Source organism: Phalacrocorax aristotelis, chromosome 1, assembly GCF_949628215.1.
Source record: "Phalacrocorax aristotelis chromosome 1, bGulAri2.1, whole genome shotgun sequence".
Taxonomy (NCBI): Eukaryota; Metazoa; Chordata; class Aves; order Suliformes; family Phalacrocoracidae; genus Phalacrocorax; species Phalacrocorax aristotelis.
In genome coordinates this window covers 21,803,748-21,822,856 of record NC_134276.1, presented here as the reverse complement: position 1 = coordinate 21,822,856, position 19,109 = coordinate 21,803,748, and the positions used below count along the sequence as shown (strand labels likewise).

Sequence of the window (19,109 nt, the reverse complement as noted above, 5' to 3'; positions counted from 1 at the left end):
ATGGGTATTTCTGGTCAGGAGAGGGGAAAGGAGCACTGTCCTATTGTAAAAAGTGTTTGCCCGCTAATTTATGCTGGTTGGTCCAAATCAGTGCTATCAATGTTAATTTGACAAGAATTCAGGGCTCACACATACCCTCATCTTACAATAACTTAACAGCTACTGCCTGTCAGCTGAACTGCAGTGACTGTCTGTATGTGTGCTCTTGATCCGTGGAAAATACAAGGCAATGTGACTTACCTTGAAACTCCTTCATTTTGAAAAAAAGTTTAAAAGATGTTTATGTTCATTTAAAAGTAAAAGGGCAATACCTCTCCCTAGTGCCCAACAAGCAAAAGAATGTATTATGTATAAACATGATGCATGCATATATAATTCAGATACTACAATACTACTGAGCATTAACATCAATGGAAAGTAAGTTGTCCTGAGTAGATTTCTGAGTCTTTACAATGCAGCAGATTGCCTCCCTTCTGATCTTTCAAGCAGGAGGTAAGAAACTTTATTAAACATTACTGTTGGAGATTACAGTAAACACTGGAGAGAGAGTCTCCCAACATCTGTACAAGGACAGCCATTTGCGTGCATGGCCTACGCCCAAGAGTTCATAATGTCAAACCACATTTTTCAAGCATACTCCAAGTGCTGACTTTAAAGCCTTTAGTTTCCAAGTTAGTGCCCTACAACTTTTTTTGTTTTATTTTGCTGGTTTTGTTATTTTTTTTAATAAAAAAATGTCCTACGGGAGCCCTATGGGAGAAAATTACTATTCAGGTATTTATCCATTATTTGGAAATCTTGAGAAATGTGGTTATAAATTAAAATCTTTGGAATTTGATTTATTAATTTCCAAGACCATTTCTCTTGCACTGCATATTTTCACAAACACCCAACTGCTGACCAAGCCTTTTATGTTTAAAATGGCAAAACAGTTACACTGTGCATGTGAATTTAAAATATATACGAACTCCACAGCACTGGATACACACCACTATGCCTGTAAGGCATAATCAACCTCTGCAACATGTTTTTCTTTTAAGAGATGTTAATTTTTAGTAATACTGTGGTCACCTAAACTGAACTGATATATGGGCACAAAAAGTAACATTGTTTCATCACAAAACTTTCACCTTGAGAACTGTCTAGCCATTTAAAAATACTGCTACTTGAGAATAAACCCTCAAATCACTGATACCCTCCAATAACCTGAAAAACACCTGAGAGCAAACAAAAAATCAGAGGAAATGGAATAAAATATGCGTCACTGCCAAACTACATGTTCTTCCCCCCTCAACATAAGATAACTGGTTATCAATGTGAAAAGACACTATGTCTCTCCTCTATAGACTGGGAATACTTAGCATGATCTGGTGACACAAAGTGTATGTTGCTGTTAATATGACTGTGGTGTTGTCAGCAATTACCCTTCTGACTTTTGCTTCTAGCAGCTCACTTTGCACCTCTGACAGTTAAAGCTGTCTATCACCTATATTGCTGAAAATGCAATTTCTTTCTTCGGTGTTGCCACGTGTTGAATCAGTATCACTAAGTTTGTGTCAGAACATAGGAGATTGCTAGGTACAGCAGAAAATGTATTTCTCCCCTTCTAAATTGTACTTTTAACCAAATTCTTTTCCAGTCATGTTTGGGAATAAGAACACAATATTGTAGGATATTCTCTTGTTAAAATCCAACTATAGAATGCATCCATCCCACCCAGGCTATGATTTTCAACAAAAGATGAAAGCAGAAAGTATCTGTTTTATATACTGTGCGTGCAGTCCCATTTAATCTTTAGGATTATCCAGTTATAGAATAAAAACAAAACCTGGTGCAGTATTTGAGTGAATTGTCTGTTTATGACAGTTACTGCTTGTATACACACTCTTTCACTCTCAGTTCCAAAACACTTACACAGGGCCTTACCCACACAAGCAGAAGAGTTTGTACTGCCTAAATGCACACCATTTTCAAGTGGATAACTACTGCCATTACCTGTTTTCTAAAAGAGAGGAAGACCACATATCCTTCAGAATCTAATTATATATTCACAAGCTAAGTGACAAAGGCATGCATGTGAACATAAGAATAAGCATGTCTGAAGGTTCTTTCTTTAACCAACAGAGAGTAACCCCCTTTCATTAATCGAAAGTGTAATTGAACATTGTGAATGCCATGCATACTGGTTACAGATCTGTTCTAAAAGGTTCAAACAAGATCCCATAGTTGCTGTGTGATGAGCTTGTAGATTGGTGCATGGACTGGTTTTCAGTATGGATTGAAATATGACGGAGTGGAAAGCTCCATCCTGTAACCATGAGCAGATAGGCAGGACTAAGGGCTGGCAGTGTAGCTGTTAACACTTTATGCCCTCAGCTGGGCAAGGAACATACGTGTTCTTCCAGACAGGCACTGCTGCCATACTATATGTATTTCAAGTGCAATTGCCATGTATACCCAAAATGATTGAAACTAATACAGTACTATATATATGTATGTATCTATAAATCCCAATAAAGCAAGAAGTGACTTCTAGGTCAGTCGTAAGAGTTTTTGTCTCCCTCTGCTTCCGTGAGAAATAATTTCTAACACTTTACTTTCTAACTAAATTATTTCCCTCTTTGTCCTGGTTCAGCTGTGGTAAAAGCCAGGGAGTAGAGCAAAAGCTTGCATGGTGATTGCAAGCCTGCATCCTAAATTTGTTGACACAAACTTTGATAAAATCACTAATAGTCTACACAGTACATTTTCAAGAGCTATGTTTTTTTCTTGCTTTAAAAATGTTTTTTAAACGTTGAAGGTAAGAACAGTACTCAGCTAGGTCACTTCTGTCTGCTGACTGGATACCTCTTTTTTCATCAGAATCACAGGGTATACTGTGATAATTTCAGTCACAAAGTTTTTATAGCTTTGAACAATAGGATTGTATATGCAAAGAAAAAATTATATAGATGAGTAATACAAGACCTACTACATTTCACTATCAAATTATTTGAAGGATTATTTGCTTATTTTGCCTAAAAAGTATGTTCTTGAATTGGCCAAATAACCTACCTAGCTCTCTGGACTAGATGTTCCAGCAGTGATTAAAAAAAAATAATAAAAAATTTAGTACCCTTCCCTTGTTGCTTCCTGGGCTACAATTAAAATAAAAAATAACTTGGTAAGGAAAATGAAATCCTGATGGTTAGAGACATCTCCACTCCATAAAATATCTGGAATTTACTAACATTTTTTGTCACTGAATGTGAAAATAAAAAAATGCTAAAGAAATTCTTCCAGCCATTAGAAATTCCATGCAGAAAGAGCCTACTTCTAAAATGTGAATAATAAAGAATCAGTACTGAAAGAGATCTGGAAATATATGCGTACATGCATGTGTGTTCGACACTGGAAGAATTTAATGTATTAAATTTTAAAAAGGTTACTTCTGGATTGAGAGAACATATGAGAAATAAAATACAAAAGTCTCACAACTCTTGGATAAGCTTTCAAATAATCTAAAAATCAATGCACATATAAAATTGATGTCGTATTTCAGTATCCATTTTGAGGAATGACAAAGGACTTGTCCTTTTGGCAGAGGTCTTAAGTATGTAGACATTAAGCCCTAAAATCTGTGATTTTTAAATCCAGTGTCTCTATCTGGGAAACCAGAGGCCTCTATTAGATCACGTACTCCCTATACAACAGAAAGAAAAAGTTAAACATAGAACAGAATCTGAAGTATCTGCCATGCCGAGTAACATGGTGCCTAAAATTACCACGGTCGGCCTACAGATGTAGAAACCTGGAGAAGGATACTAAACTTTGCTCTTCCCATAAATTACTCAGGGTGGCAGACAGGGGCTCCTACCTTCTCTTAAAACTCTCCTGGGAAGAAAAATCTATGATCTTATTTTAAAGTTAATTTGAATATAGAGTGAGCCTAAGGTCACCAGCTTATAGATGTAGCTGTTATAGACACCCAGTCAAGATGGAGGCATCCTACTCTGCATTTGTCAAATAAGGACGCAGGGTTTTAGATGACTTTGACTATTTTGACTTTAATTTCTCTGTTTCAGTTCAGATACTATACAATAGAAGTGACATAAAATGTAAAGATAAAAGTCGATAACAACTGCGAAATTTATAACTGCTTTACATTAGTAATTAGTAACTCACACTCTGCATGGAATATAAAATAAGGCCAGACAAAGATTATAGGTTTTGCCTATCCTGTATTTTAAATGAACAAAGGCCCAGTGGGAAATAACATATGCAACAATGTAAATAAAACCTGTATCAGAGTGACTATATATGAAGGAATCCAATTATGGCTGCAGGCCTCAGTTTTGGCACATTCTAACTGACAAGTTTTCTTAGACTGGGGGCTTCTGTTTGTAAGAAACATTTCATCAAAGAATAAGAAAATAATCATTTTTTATTATGTTTTATTTATTTAGCAGGAGTGAAGAAATAAAATTAATCTATACTCAAAAACCTCATTTTTCCTCCTTTAATTTATTTAAAAGGTAAGAGGAAGATCAAGCTTTAGGAAGACAGATACAATCATTCAATGTTGAATTTGCATTTTTCATCTAGCCTGAAATTAGGGTGCATTAATTTCATCCCAAATTTCCACATGCAGATATGGTAACTATAAATTACATTCAGTAGTATGTGCATACAATCATACCACTAGACTTAAATGGAACTTTATTGAAACTGTTGGATACAACCCTTTATTTAAGGAAGCTTTAACAAAGAGCTGATCTTTTTAAGAAACAGTCACAGCCTATACCTCAAATGCACATGTCACTGCCCAAAGTAACATGCGAGACCACTCTATGGTCTTTGTAAATGAGGAGGTTGGCAGTGCACTGCTTCAGCACAAGTGAACCACTAAGAGTGAGAATGTGTGAGGCCTATCACCCAGAAAGATAAAGGTGAGCAAAGTAGAGGACAACTGGAAGGATACAAGTGATCAGTAGGAACATTAGGTCTTTCTTCTATTAAATTGTCTCCAGCTCATGAGATATTAGTTTATAATGAATCGTTACTGCTAAGGTCCTTAGTGCACAACACCTGTTTTAAGGCTATCACATCTTATCCTATTTCTAATACATTCCAGTCCTCTGGAGTGATATTTTGGTGTTCTTTTGCTTGACTATGATTTTCTTAATAGGCAGTTGGTAATATGGAAAGTTTCAGCCTAGATGGATTCCCTGTTTTCTGCTTTATTTTTTTAAGCAAGAAATTTAAGAGAAACACAGCCTAAGTATTGTGTAGCCAAGCAACACAGCCAATAGTATCTACCAGCACAAAGTATAATAAAAAACCCCAACACACTATTGTGCATTTGTTTAGTGGTATTTTATAGTCACATCTCAGTCACAACTTGGACTCTTTGTACCCAAAAGCCATAGCAGTCAGCATTATTTATACTGTAGGCACCAAAACTCAGTACTGTTGAAGTGGTGCTAATGTAGCCATTCCCAGGATTAGCTGGGTGATTATGAGCGATAAATCTAAACTAATATTTTCAGCCTGAACACAGCTTAAGAGCATGTTATTAAATTCATATATTTAAAATATTGTAATGTCTCTTTAATTAGAAAATGTCTAAAAAAGCTAAAAAAAAATTACTGAAAAGCTGTAACTAGTACTTATTTTTTCAGTTTACCCCTAAACACAATAAACTAAAAATTAACTGAAAAAATATTTTGCAGCTTTACTGCAACGTATGCAATACTGGAATAATTTTGATCAACCTAATGGCCAAGTTAAATAAGCACCTTGCAAACCCACTATATACAATGAACAGATAATTGCTTATAGCCACTGCAAGATTGGGCTAAAGGGCTAGCCACATTAGTAAGCACACATGAGAAAAAAACCATAGGAAATAGTATTTATTCAGGACAGGTCAACGATTAGCCCCTTCTCTGTAACTCAGGAATTTCAAGTTCACTTTAATCTAGTGTAATTGAGCTAACCAGCTCTTACATTAAGAAGTAATGATTAAGTTAAATTTCTTGCAGACATTCTGTACCTAAAACAAACATGCAGTATGCCTCTGGCAAAGAAGGATACTAATTATAGGATTGACTCATAAGATGAAAGGTTGCACAAGTTACTACTAGAAACAGAAGTATGGTAAACTGGTTTGAAAAAACATACTGAAATTCTCATACTCCATCCACAGTTAACATGAGAATTTAATTTTCTAACTGTACTTAACAGCATCAAGAAACTAAATATGCTTGCAAACTGCTTGTTCATATTTCAGATGAACAAACTACAAGTGAATACTGCAATGACAAACTGTATCATTCTATAAGATACCGAATTTTTTAACCTAATAAAGAAGTGAGGCCTCTACAGTGAATTTCTATTACACAAAAAAATGCAAAACTAAGTATTTTGGTCACTCTCAGCTTTCTTTTGTTATATAAAACTTGCTCTTAAAATGGATATTTAGGGATTCATTGCCTGACAATGCAATGAATCCTTAACTTCACTCTTCATCCAACAATTTGTTCCCTGATTTAGAAGGACTCATAAAGGAAACACATCACCAAGGCTCCAGACATCTGTGGGGAAGGTATATGCAAATTCAAAAGTAGTTTTGTATTTCAAACTGAAGCTTTCACTGGGATTAGCGGACAGGGTTGCCAGCTGTGAGTTAGAACAAAGATTCAAAATCTGCCCTATATGTTACCGTGTACTTATTCGATATAACCTTCTGAGTGCCAGATGGGTATCACTTATGCAAACTCCTATTAAGAGTTGCATGAGCTTTCAATGTAGATTAATGAATAAAATGAAATTTAATCAATTTATTTTAAAATGCTAAGTTGACATTTTCATTGCAAGCTATATTTTCCATCATATTGTAGCAAGCAACAAGGAATGTATTTTCAGAGAGACTTACATTGGGATACAGTGGTCTCTGTGAAATACATTAATACATACTTTAGTAGATAAAAATGGATTACACATAATTACTGCAATTCTCATGTTGAAAATAGAAAGCCAATGCTTTCAGTGCAAATCAGCTTGGTCAAATATCACTTCAACTTCACACCATCTACTTAAAACTTTACTGGATTATGATCATACATATTTTATATATTAATTTTTCAGAGATTCTAAACAAAGTGCTGAAAAACAATATTTCCATTCCTAATCTATTCTATGAGTTCCATTTGTATGATGGGAGCCATTTACATTACACCTGCTCACTCTGAAAATCATTTAATATTTATATTGCTAACAGCTTTCTAAGTACGGACTGCTAATACTGATTTTCTAGATTTTATATTACAGCAGATGCTTTCCTTAAAGTTTCAAACTTCTAGTATTCAAATTTTCTTATCCTCACCCCCATCATAATAAGCAATCGTTTTCAAGAGGCCCAGAAATTACCATTTGTCTGATATTATTTTCTGCTGTTGATGAATGTGGGTAGGAGCTTATGCCACAACATTCTCAGTAAGTGCACTAATGTAGCTTCCTGTTCACTACTAGATCACTTGTTTCTGTAAAATCAGAAAATTCCTTGTCCGAGGTCTCTGTTACTCTGTTAGCATGGATAGAAATTAGTCATCAGGGCCAAAAGGATTTAAAAGGGATAATACCTGACAACAGTATTCTATCTGCTGTGTTCACTTAGGAAACCGAACTGAAGAAGACACAATTCTAATATTATCACGTATCTTAAAAGGTTTTCAATAACACTTGAATTTACAATTTTCTGAAATTATTCTTAACAGCCAAAAATGCCAACTGTCACACCTATGGGCCACTGGCAACATTCAGAATGCTTCAAACATGTAATAGCTAAAAACAATTAAAGACAAATTCTCTGTTCTCAGAAACCTGGCCGTCAGTGGCCAGAACGCTAAAGAATGCTAAACCACCAGGAAGGAAAATGCTTTCACAGATCCAGAGACTAGTATGATCCAGGCATTAAAGAAATGATCCATGTGCTCAGTGATAACCACCAAACACACTGATAGGTGTTCAGTCAACAAACCCAACTCAGCTCAATCCAGACAAATCTAGAACTTAAATTATAGGGATGTAGAATGACAGGAAACATTTGACTGTCAGCAAGAAAGCCCTTCCTATTGACAGCCTCAGGAATATCTGTGAGGGTCAATCAGAACAGGGGTGGGACACAAGCCCCCCAATTCTGGAAGAGGAAACCTTGTGGCAGCATCCCATCTGCGTTACACCACAAGCTTGCACAAAGTAACACCAGGAAAGAACTTTCTTTCCGGTTGAGCATACCTTTTGGGGGGGTGGGGTGGGGGGTGGTGTTGGTAGGAAGAGGAAAAAGATCAGAGGTAAACTTTTTGTCTGTTTATGTTTTTCTTCCTTCTTTTCTTTTTCCCCATATGCATTGACTTTTGCTATACTTCACAAAGCCTTTACAGAGCCCTATCCAGCTTTTTAAATTTCCATTGGATGTTATCAGCAGACCACTTCTAGGATTTACTAGTCAGTCTCAATGCATCTAGCAACACAAAGGTAGAGAGAAGAAAACCAGAGGACTGCCCATTATTTGATATTAAAGAGCAGAATAATCTAAATAGAAAGTCTGACCCAGCCACCTGTACTTCACACAAACACATAAAGCAGGAAGTAGGGAGGAAAGTTTGGTTGATTAGTCAGATAATCATTTAAATGGAAATTCACTAATTTACAACTTAAGCTTTACTTCAAAAATACAACTAAATTCTTAACTATCTGAAGAAATTTCAATAAAAGAACAGTCTTATTGGTATACTTTCATCAGCATATTGAAACAGCAAAGATAGCAGATATGCTTTTCCCCTCTTTTTGAAAAGCTGTGAGTATTAAATTGGAATTATTATTTAACCATCACTTGTGGTTGCAGTCAGAATGGGAGAATTATGAACAATGTCATTATCTTAAGATGTCTTAGAACAATGGAGCTGTATTCAGAATTATTAATTTGATGAGGCATGAAACTAGGCTTACAACTAGGCACAGGCCCTCCAGTGCTAAGCACTGTACTGTCTAGGCTGCAGACACAAGGCTGGAAACCTACCTACCTGTGATGGAAACCTACTTGTGATGTAAGAATCTAAGAGTAAGAAAAAGAAGCCAACACACAGGTAGTCAACATGACAAGGAAAGAATTCTGGACTCAAAGAAGTTATCATGGAAAGGACTCCCAGCCAATATCCCAGTCTGCTCTGCAGAGTCTGGCATCAGAAGACACCACAGAACAGATTGTCCAGAGGTGGGTGACAGAATGAGTAGCTTGTAGGTCCTGATGGTTTCAGTGCCAGCTGGGAACTCAGCTGCTCAGTGTTGCAGAAGTTTTGTGACGACCACTGAAGAGTACAGAGAACTTTGTAGGTACCTCCTTAAATTCCAATTCTATTACCTCTTGGATCAACCGTGATAGAGAATGGGGTCTGTATTCTCCAATTAGGCACCTATGGAAAGCATCTTGCCCAGTCCATGCATTTTAGGAGACATAGTACTTTGGGGCTGATGGTTGGATTCTATGATCCTAGGTCTTTTCCAACCTTAACAATTCTATGATCCTATATGTATTTCCTTCCATGGCAGTCAGGGGAAAGCAGGTGAACCACAACCCTTTCGGCCTGACCTAAAGCTGCAAGTGTCCAAGCCACCTAGACTCAGAATCAGTGGGATACTCCTGGAGATCACAGTCCATGAATGGTTGTAGGTCCCTTGGGCTTTTAAGTGCTCGCAGAGTTAGGCAGCTGACAAGCAGGATGGTCAGAGAAGCAATTCTGAAGTCAGAATCCTGGGCCTATTTGAATATTTAAGCCTTAAGGACTTCTAAATACTTGGCTAATGCTGTCTATACTAAGCATATTTCTAAAGCATTCACTATTAGCCTAGTTCTTTTAGTTTGTTGTTTGAACTGGGTTACTTGAAACTCAGTGAAATAGAATTTCACCATGCAAAGAAATCTAAGTTAGATTTGAGGTAGCAGGCACAAAGTAAGAGACCCTAGTTACTGTCACTATGAGTTTCAGTGAAGATCAGGAAATCTCAAACACTCATTAGAATTGCTGAGGTTTTTCAGGTTACTGTCCTTTAACTACAGACTCAAACGACAGATCTTTCATAACACAGCGGACACGTTATACCCAGTACTTCTGTTCTACAGAAGTTACTAGTAAGTGAATCAATTCATTAGAACAGCCCTCACACCCACAGTTTTGCAGCACTAGGCCATATTAACGCAACTGGAAATTTTTCTGATAAAACAAATTTTCCCCTGAAAAAGTAAACTGCATGGAACAAAACATTTAAGGATAGTGCAAGGAAGTGGACAAAAGCCTAACAGTTTAGACTGAATGGAATGCCTGAGAGCTCTGGCTTCTAAATTTTGATTCCTTGGTAGTGTCTGGCTGGCTACACAGAAATTCTGTTTTGGAGCACTCCACACTTCTTTTTTTTCTTTCTCTAATTTGGAGGAGGAGGAGTAGATGAGATGGTGGATAGAAATGAAGGAAACACTTCTGACCAGTTCTGCCTACTAACTGTAATACTGTAATAATATTTAGTGATAAAAAGCTATGTAATGAAGTGCTTCTATAGATCCAAGCACAGAAATGAGAGGTACAGACAACAGGATTTAGTGAAAGTTAATTGGGGATGCATAAGTAAAAAAAAAATGTTATTCCCTGAGCTAGGCAAGGAAAAAGTTTTGGAACATGATTAAACTATGCAATGAATCTCAATTTCCACTCTGTTAAGTAACATTTCAGAACTATTATAACTAATTTTAGTGGTAGCATCTCTGTTATTACAAGAAGGAAAAATCTGCCCTGCCTTTGTTTGCAACTTTTTGGTTTAGGAGGGGAGCCTGGCATGTAAAGCAAATTCGGAATAGGAAGAAAAGGAGCTGTTTGACTCCAAGTCACACATGAATCTTTCCTCAGTTGGTCAGAAGCATCACAATTAGCAAGGACAAGGAATTGAAAACATTTAGGTTTTCCAGGTTAACTCTCTTTGATCTATGATGAGTAAAAGAAATAAAATTGTAATAAAACTTTGTAAGACATGAATAGCGATTGTCATTTCTCTGAAACACCTAGTCAAATTTGTTTCAGACTTCCTGAAGGTAAGTTACGCTATCATCAGGTCACATATGGAAAATATCAGACTGACTTATTACATTTTTACAAAAGTGTACATTTCAATTATGAGATAATGAAAAGCTAATGTCTCTAATAAAACAGTACTGATATTTACAAGCTAGTGATGCTATTAGCTGTACTTACAATATCTGTCACTCCTTATGACTTTTGTGAAAGGTTTATACAATATTCCAGCTGCTTTCTATCACAGTGTCCAACATGGCAAAGAGGATTACGAGAGATGCTATAAGGTAACCCCAAATCAGAAAAAATACTGAAATAAGAGGGACATTATGTTGAATATGTGTTGAACATAATGAAGAATGGTTTCACCTGTTATTTACTTTCAGCTACCAGTTGCCTCATATGCACATAACCAGCCTACCTTCAAAGGCTGTTTTGCATTAGTAAGACCAAGTTTACCGTAAAAAGGAACCAAATAAAAGTTACAGAAAAACTTAATAGCTGGAAAAACATTATCTGGAGTCTGACAGGTTTCAAATCACAAAATTCTGTAAACAGAAAGAAACTGATATGAGTAAACTAGAATTCCACTATGTAAACAGAGGAACTAATGTGGAATTGAATGTCATCCAAAAATTACTCTCAAATTAAAATGCCGTATTTATGTTTAATGGAACAATGTAAAAAATTCCAGCAAAGCTGACACGGTGGGAATTTCTCTTTTACCAACAACAAAAGTATTTTACAGAATATGTATGTAGCCAGCAAGCTTCCAGCCCCTGCCTTACTTTTAATCATGTATTTTGTCACCCTACAATATTCCCCTGCAGACTGTAATTTCTAGCTTTTTACCTTCCTTGTTCTGACATACAGTCCTTGCATACCCCAAATACCCATTACATTCACATGAAAGTTTACAAAATCACAGATCCTAATCTTGTAAATGTAAATAAGTAGATTTATACCAGATCTTACTTCTCCTATACTAGCTTCTTTTAACACCAGGAAGAAGGAAATGCCACCAAATTTCATCCCTTAAATAGCACCTTTCGGTACTGAAACAACATACATGGTAGATTTAAAGAGGGAGACTCAGCTGTGATTTAGGACACTTACATTTAATTCTCAGAAAAACAATTCTGTAACCATACAGAGCAAACTAATAAAGAAAAAAAAATCTACAGAAGAAAACCATAAAGGGAGCTTTGAAATCAATCTTAGTGGAGGTAGTCAAAGCGTTGTAGAAGTTCCTTAAAGAAACAACATTTAAAGCAGGGAAGATACAGACGCCTCACATGAAAATGTAACGTGTTCACTACAGTCTGCTATATGTATTTTGTCTCAATAAGCTGTAGTCATTACTTTCATTCCTCAACTTAGTAAAAACTGTTTATTTTCTAGTTCATTATATTTGTATTTGAAACCACTATCACTGAAATCGGTATCTCAAAACATGGCTCATGGCAAAAAAAGTAACCATTTTAGACCCAAGTGCAGGTTTATTTCAAATGCATATGATGTTATAATCAAACTGTAGATATTTCCTCTGCTGTGACTTATTCAACAAAACATTTCTGCTTCATTGAAGCAAAGAATGCATTTAGTTCCTGGAACATGTAGAGGCTAGTTTCCCAAGCTACACACGGAACAGTATCCTGCCCCTGTCCTGTCCCCTCCAGCTTCCCATGCTCCTCACTTTATGTCATGAAGACAAGCAGTAGTAGTCCTGGAGAAGGAAGAATGGGTTTGGCTGGACATACTGTGCAATTTTTTTACTGTGTAAAAAATTATTTTTTTAAAAAATATAATAGTGCAGATAATTACAAAAAAAACCCCAAACCCAAAAACCACCTTTGATGGTGGTTTGGCTGTAAAATGCTCTTGGCGCCTAGGTGTTCCTTTCTTCTCTTCCTTGACTCTCAGAATTTATTCCAGTTTAACTGTTTGTACAGTCAAATTCTAGACTGAATTTGCACATAACAGGGGAAAACCACTGACTGATTGGTCCAGAAAGAGACAGTAATGTGGAAGTGCTAGAACTATTTTTTAATACAGCTCAAAGTTCAATGTCACAGGTTGTTCTGCTTAGCAGAAAGCCTGCCCAGGGGCTAAAGGGTTCTGGTGACTCTGATGCTTTTCTGCATTTTGAATTGAACAGGACTACAGGAATCACTTGCAGGAACAGCCGACATCACCAATCTGATAAAAGAATTCTGTTGCTTTGATTTTAATCTGTCATCTTCTTACCAAAAGATGACCAAAAGATGATAAGGAGTATGGTTTCTAATGCTTCTTGTTTATGTGCTACGACAGACTGAGCAAGCATTATGTTTTTAGCTAAAGGCGGCAATAGTGTCTTTGGAAAATCTTCTGCTCCTTACCCCAGCCTTTCCCACATCTCTCTTTCACTTGTGCCACCATAAGTGTTTTGGGGTTAACAAACTTATTAGATTTAAAAATAACCTTAAGAAGGGATTTATTTTGATGCTTTTTGTATCATGGCTAGTTTCAAAAACTAGGTTACTGAAGAGTATTATTAACAGTTTAAGCAAAACCATTGGGGCAGCACAACACTGGCCTGAGCAGACAGGAGAGTGAACTCTGCAAGCCTAAATTGGTGCTGAGAAAAAAGAATTGTTGAACCATGTCTACATTACTGTTTCTCTGCTGAACAGATACCAGTTTGAGACAGTCTATGCTACCTTCCATTTCAGAAATTACATCTTTGATTATTCAAAACACTTTTCTGTCATCCAGATGAGAAAAAGTGTATTCAGGTTACAAAGTGAACATGAACAGTAATTTAAAAACATGTTTTCATTTCTAATCTAATGTTTAGATCCTGACCCTATATATAGATTGGTATTTACAGTTTATTTACCTGAACAAAGCAAATTAAAATATAACTATATCATTTTGTATTTAATTTTCTGACATCCTAAAAACACACATAAGTCATTGTGTCCCCTTTAAAGTTTACACAAAGGTGATAGCAATTCTCCCGGCCTCTAATACTCTCTTTACTTGTTCATTATAGAATCCTTTCAACTTTGCCTCCAGCAATTCACAAACTCATTTTTTCATGAGTAAATATTTAAACCAGATCTGTTTTAAAATGTCTACAGAAAGAAAGAAGATAAAAGCAAGTAGTTAGATTTATAGCTAACCGGGTAATAATCAACTGCTACTAGTGCTGAAAGAACTTCATCCATGTCTTAGCTTTAACATGAACCTTTCGTCCAGGTAGGGGGCTGTGAGCCTTTGTGCCCTTATGGTAATGTTCTTAAGCAAACAAAAGATTGCCACACACCTCACAGGACAATTAATTCATTGAAACAGGACATTTAAACTTTTCCTTTTCATCTGTAATACAGGAGTTAGCTGCACTAATATTTGACTTTCTGTTTCACAGTGGAAAGAAAGAAGGATAAGAAAGGCAGAGAAGCAGAACTTAGTCCTCTGATCATTGAGGACTTGCCCCATACACCTAATGGTCTGTCTGCATTTAACTTCAAGAAATGCAGTCTTAAACATATTAACTATCAAAATATATTCATTACTGAAATGAACAGCAAACTCTTTCAGCATTAGCTGAAAAAAGCTTGCTTTCACACACCGTTATTTATAATTCCTTGTAGAATCATGCTTTTGACTTAGTCTTAAAACTATATTTCTACCTATTTGATGTTAAGTAAAACTCAAACAGATCCCAGTTCATTTACCTACTATTGTAGGAGTAACTTCCTAGCTCCTCTGAGGAAGCCATGTACACTCTTCTAAACTGAGACAGCTTATGCTAGACCCCTGAAGAACCAGTATACAAATTCCAAACAAAAGCCTCTGAAAACCAGTGACATCATCTGCATAGTAGGATTTCCGTTATTTAAGATTTTAATGGTGGGTTAGTATGTAAATAAAGAACATTTTAATGATTTCAAACTTTTAGTATTGCTTCTGTAAATGCCAGAAATACTTGCCAGTTATCACAACTTGTCACCAAAAATATGAAAAATAAGCAATTGTTAACATTTCTGTTAGTCAAAGGCTTTGTCACAGCCATGAGATGAGGGGAAAAAAGGTCTCTTATCTGGATTTACCATTGCAGCTTGTGCCAGAGAAAATGCTCTTCTCTATCAGGTTGTCTGTTGCCCACTTCAAATTAGCCTCCTAACAGTTCAATTTAGGATGCAGGCTCAGGCTAAATTACAAAAGCCAAACCACTGTAAACTAAACAATTCTGAGTTATTTCAGAAGACTTGGTAACCATTCTTTCACTATCTTTAAAAAAAAAAAAATAATCAAAATTTGTGATTTTGGAAAAGATGGAAATATGCATATGAGTCGCTACAATCAAAGAGGAAAGATAAGGGAGGTAGTTTCTTCTTCCCTGTCTTCGATTGTGCCAGAGAGTAGAATTCATGTTTGAATAGCAGGTTTTCTTAGAAGAAGGGAACAAAAAAGAAAAGAAAAATTGCATAAAATGAATTTATGATTTAGAGATCCTAGATCAGAACAATACTGTTGCACTTTGGATTTCACTTTTTTTTTTGCAGATAATTTGATCAACTGGGGGATTAAAGTAAGTGTGTATATGAAACATATGTATATATGCCTATTTGGGTTCAAACTCTGTATAGAAACACTTTCTGCAACTCACTGAATTTGAAGTGATTTGATCCAGTAAGTCAAGATCAACATTTCTTTCTTGGCATCAAACCCCATAGTGTTTGCTATGAAGAACACCCTTTCTTTAAACACTTTTAAGATATCGTCTACACTACAAAAACAGTTGAAAATTTTTTACTTTACTTTCTAGGTTTATATTATACATGGGCAGGAGTTACTGATGCAAACATCATAACTTATTTGACTTATTCCTTTTATAGAAATCTGATTTACTAGTTTTCAATGTTGCAAACTTCAATAAAGATTAAATTATTCTGATTCAGAGGTATATAATGAAATTATCTCAAACCATAAGAGAAATTCACAGGAAGCCACATTTACAAAAACTTTTACTATTAAAGATACTGTCTGAGAATCTGTTTTTGTAAGTTTTTTCCCCAAAGGGCACTAAAACTAGAATGGAAGCAAGACAAGGAAGTTTGGCTCATTTGAAAAATGACTAAGCAATACATGAAATTCTGAGAAATCCTTATTTCATTAAATTTAATACCATATAAAACTATTTAAGAGTGTGATTTTAATGCACAATAGCATATACTTGGTTATATTTTAATTTAGAACAACAGTGTGTCCTTAGCATGAAGCATTTCAGAAACTTGACAATTCATTCTTTCTATAAGCAATTGTTTCAGTTTGGAACAGAGGAAAAAACCTCCCAAAATGTAACTTCAGTTATAGAAACAGACAAGTAAATCCAGGGTTTTACTTGGGTTTTCCTGGGTTTCCAAGATTACGTTGAATCGATTTTTCATATTATAAAGTAGAAAGGGATACATGCAACAAGAATAATTCACTCCTTTTATTGAATTAAAAACTTGATGGGATTTAGACCATCAGTAGTCTTGGAAGAAGCAGTAAAAAGGCTTCAGCTGCAGAATAAAGAGGATCCTTCCTTTTAAAGAGATTCTAATCCTCTCCATCAGCAAAAAACAAACAGAAGAACTGATTATTCATTTCCCTCTTAATATATTTACTACTATAAAGATATTTATCTATATTTTTCTCTCACACTGTAACCTTAGTACAAAAGTTATTTTAGAAGTATCAAAAAACCACCCCTTTTGTGTGTCAGGAAAGAATTCATACTCACTGAAGCCTACCTGATAGTAGACAGAGGGCCTAGGAAGGCTGCCTTTCTTTTGGCATCAACACAAAACAGAAATTAAAATTAATATGACAATGTCAGAAGCGGACTCAAGACGCCCTAATCAAGTGGTACGACAGGAATGTTTATCCTCAGGTGACTGGTCATATGAGGGAACTTTGCAATGATAGTAGTGGACCTGCTGAAGTGTATTAACAAAATAATTTACTAATACGAAAATGAGCCTTTAAAAAAATTCTTCATAACTGCGACTGTTATTTTTTGCCAAGCTTTCAAGTTAAACCAGAAAACATTCTAAAGCAAAAAAGTTAATCCCACTCCAACAACAGGAAAAGAGCACTTACAGTGAGGCTCATAAGGAGGAGGAGGATCACCACAAGGAACGCACTCCATGTCTTGGAAGCCTCCAAGCTTAGTCTTCCTATAAAATCTAAAAGATGAAGGAATGAAAAAAACAGTTAAGCAAAACAAGTTATTTTTCCTCGCAAAATTAAATCAGGTGTTTTAACAAAAACCTCTGTAACTGCAAACTTTTGTTAATCTGTGTCCCAGTGCAAACTATCGGGAAATAGAAAAAAATAAAAGTAAACAAAAGTACATTAGATATTAATTAATAGTACAGCAGTAGATCTAAAGTAAATTGAGGAAAAATTCTAAATCTGTTAGTCCAAATGCATAGTCACTATAATCTTATATTTACATAAGAAATAAACAGTTTGAGATTTCACACAGAAATCAATATCCTGTTTTGCATATAGACAACATACAAGTATGATGAACTTACATTACGAAGGCTTATTTACACATAAAAAAAAAGTGAACTGATTAATCTACACGTCTCCTAAAACTACCTCACTAACACTATATGATGGAACAGATGTCAACGCTTTCTAGTTAAAATCCTTAAGATATTCTCTAGCTCAGAGAAGGAAAAATCACTCAAATTGGTTCATTCATGTACTTGTATAGAAGGTCCCCCCCTTCCCCCAAAAAAAGTTTTAACATGTTGTATGACAAAATATTCAGAAAAATAAGATTATTCTGACTGTTTTGTAGAACAGCGGAAGAGTAAAAATGGCTTTTCAGAACTGTATTTTAACAAATCAACAATCCCTCTCTGACTTTTCCTTCTCCTCCAGGAATATCTTCACCACCAACCAAAATCACAACTTGAATAGACTGTTAATGCAATTAACGAAGTGACCACGAGTCCCATCCACATTACCCAATTCTCCACTTTGTTTTCATATACTCACTTAAACGTATTCTTTAAAAATTCTAGATAGCAAGCGTTTCAAGGTATGAAAAAATACATATTGCAAACAGGTCAGATCGTTTAGATAAGTAATAGCAACGGGAGACCACAAACAGTAACAGGTGAACAATAAAATAAAACTCTAAAGCAAACTAACCAGCCAGCTATTAATTCCTAAAGAAATTAATTCAAAAACATTAAGGGGGTGTGGGGGTGGTGAAGGCTGTATTACCCAAGACGACATTTTATTCTAAAGACCCTTCAAGAACTTTACTACTGAATTTATGTTTGAAGAGCTTAGTACAATGACAGGCAGAAGCCTACATTCCTGAACCACAGAACAAGAGTAGTACCAAATGAAAAACCCAGAACTTTAGAAGATGTCATACTCTCATACAAATTTGAAATCTAACACTAAAGAACTCATCTACAACAGCTCCCTAATCAAGTAGGTCTGTCTGCCTTTTAAACAGTCATTTAGTACTAAGCTAAAACAGACCACAGCTATTGATTCAAGATGAGTATGTGAATTGTTTTCTGTAGAGGTAGTGGCACATTAAATAAAAGGTACTAACTCTACTGATGTTAAATTACTACCACTGCAAATGCCATTAAAGTATGAAGACTGTATCAGCTAAAGCAAACAGCTTTCCAACTGCTCAAGAAACTCATGCTTTAACAATGTGAACAGAAACAGATTCATAGGCTGTAAGACTGAGGGGCAGCTGTGATCACTTACTCTGAATGAAATGTGTTAATATTTGTTTTTACCCGACATGCTCACTGTAGTGTTTTGAAGCTGAACAATAGGGAATGGCATGTTCGAAACCCATGCAAAACAGAAGTAAATTTGGTTGCTGAGAGGTAAAACATTAGCTAAACCATTTAGTTTGGCCAGCTGTATCTTCCATTTGCTTAGGCAGCATCTAAACTGATGGGACAGGTATGAGTGGTGGCGTGT

At 35.7% G+C, this 19,109-nt stretch overlaps 1 protein-coding gene across 4 annotated transcripts in view; it reads right to left on the bottom strand.

Moving 5' to 3' along the window:
* Positions 1 to 19,109, bottom strand: part of TNFRSF19 (TNF receptor superfamily member 19) — a 60,629-nt gene that overhangs the window by 14,333 nt on the left and 27,187 nt on the right. For all 4 annotated transcript variants that reach the window (XM_075083541.1, XM_075083552.1, XM_075083561.1 and 1 more), the window contains one exon: positions 17,238 to 17,323. In XM_075083541.1, coding sequence (XP_074939642.1) covers positions 17,238 to 17,323 — 86 coding nt within the window. The remainder of the gene's footprint in view (positions 1 to 17,237; positions 17,324 to 19,109) is intronic.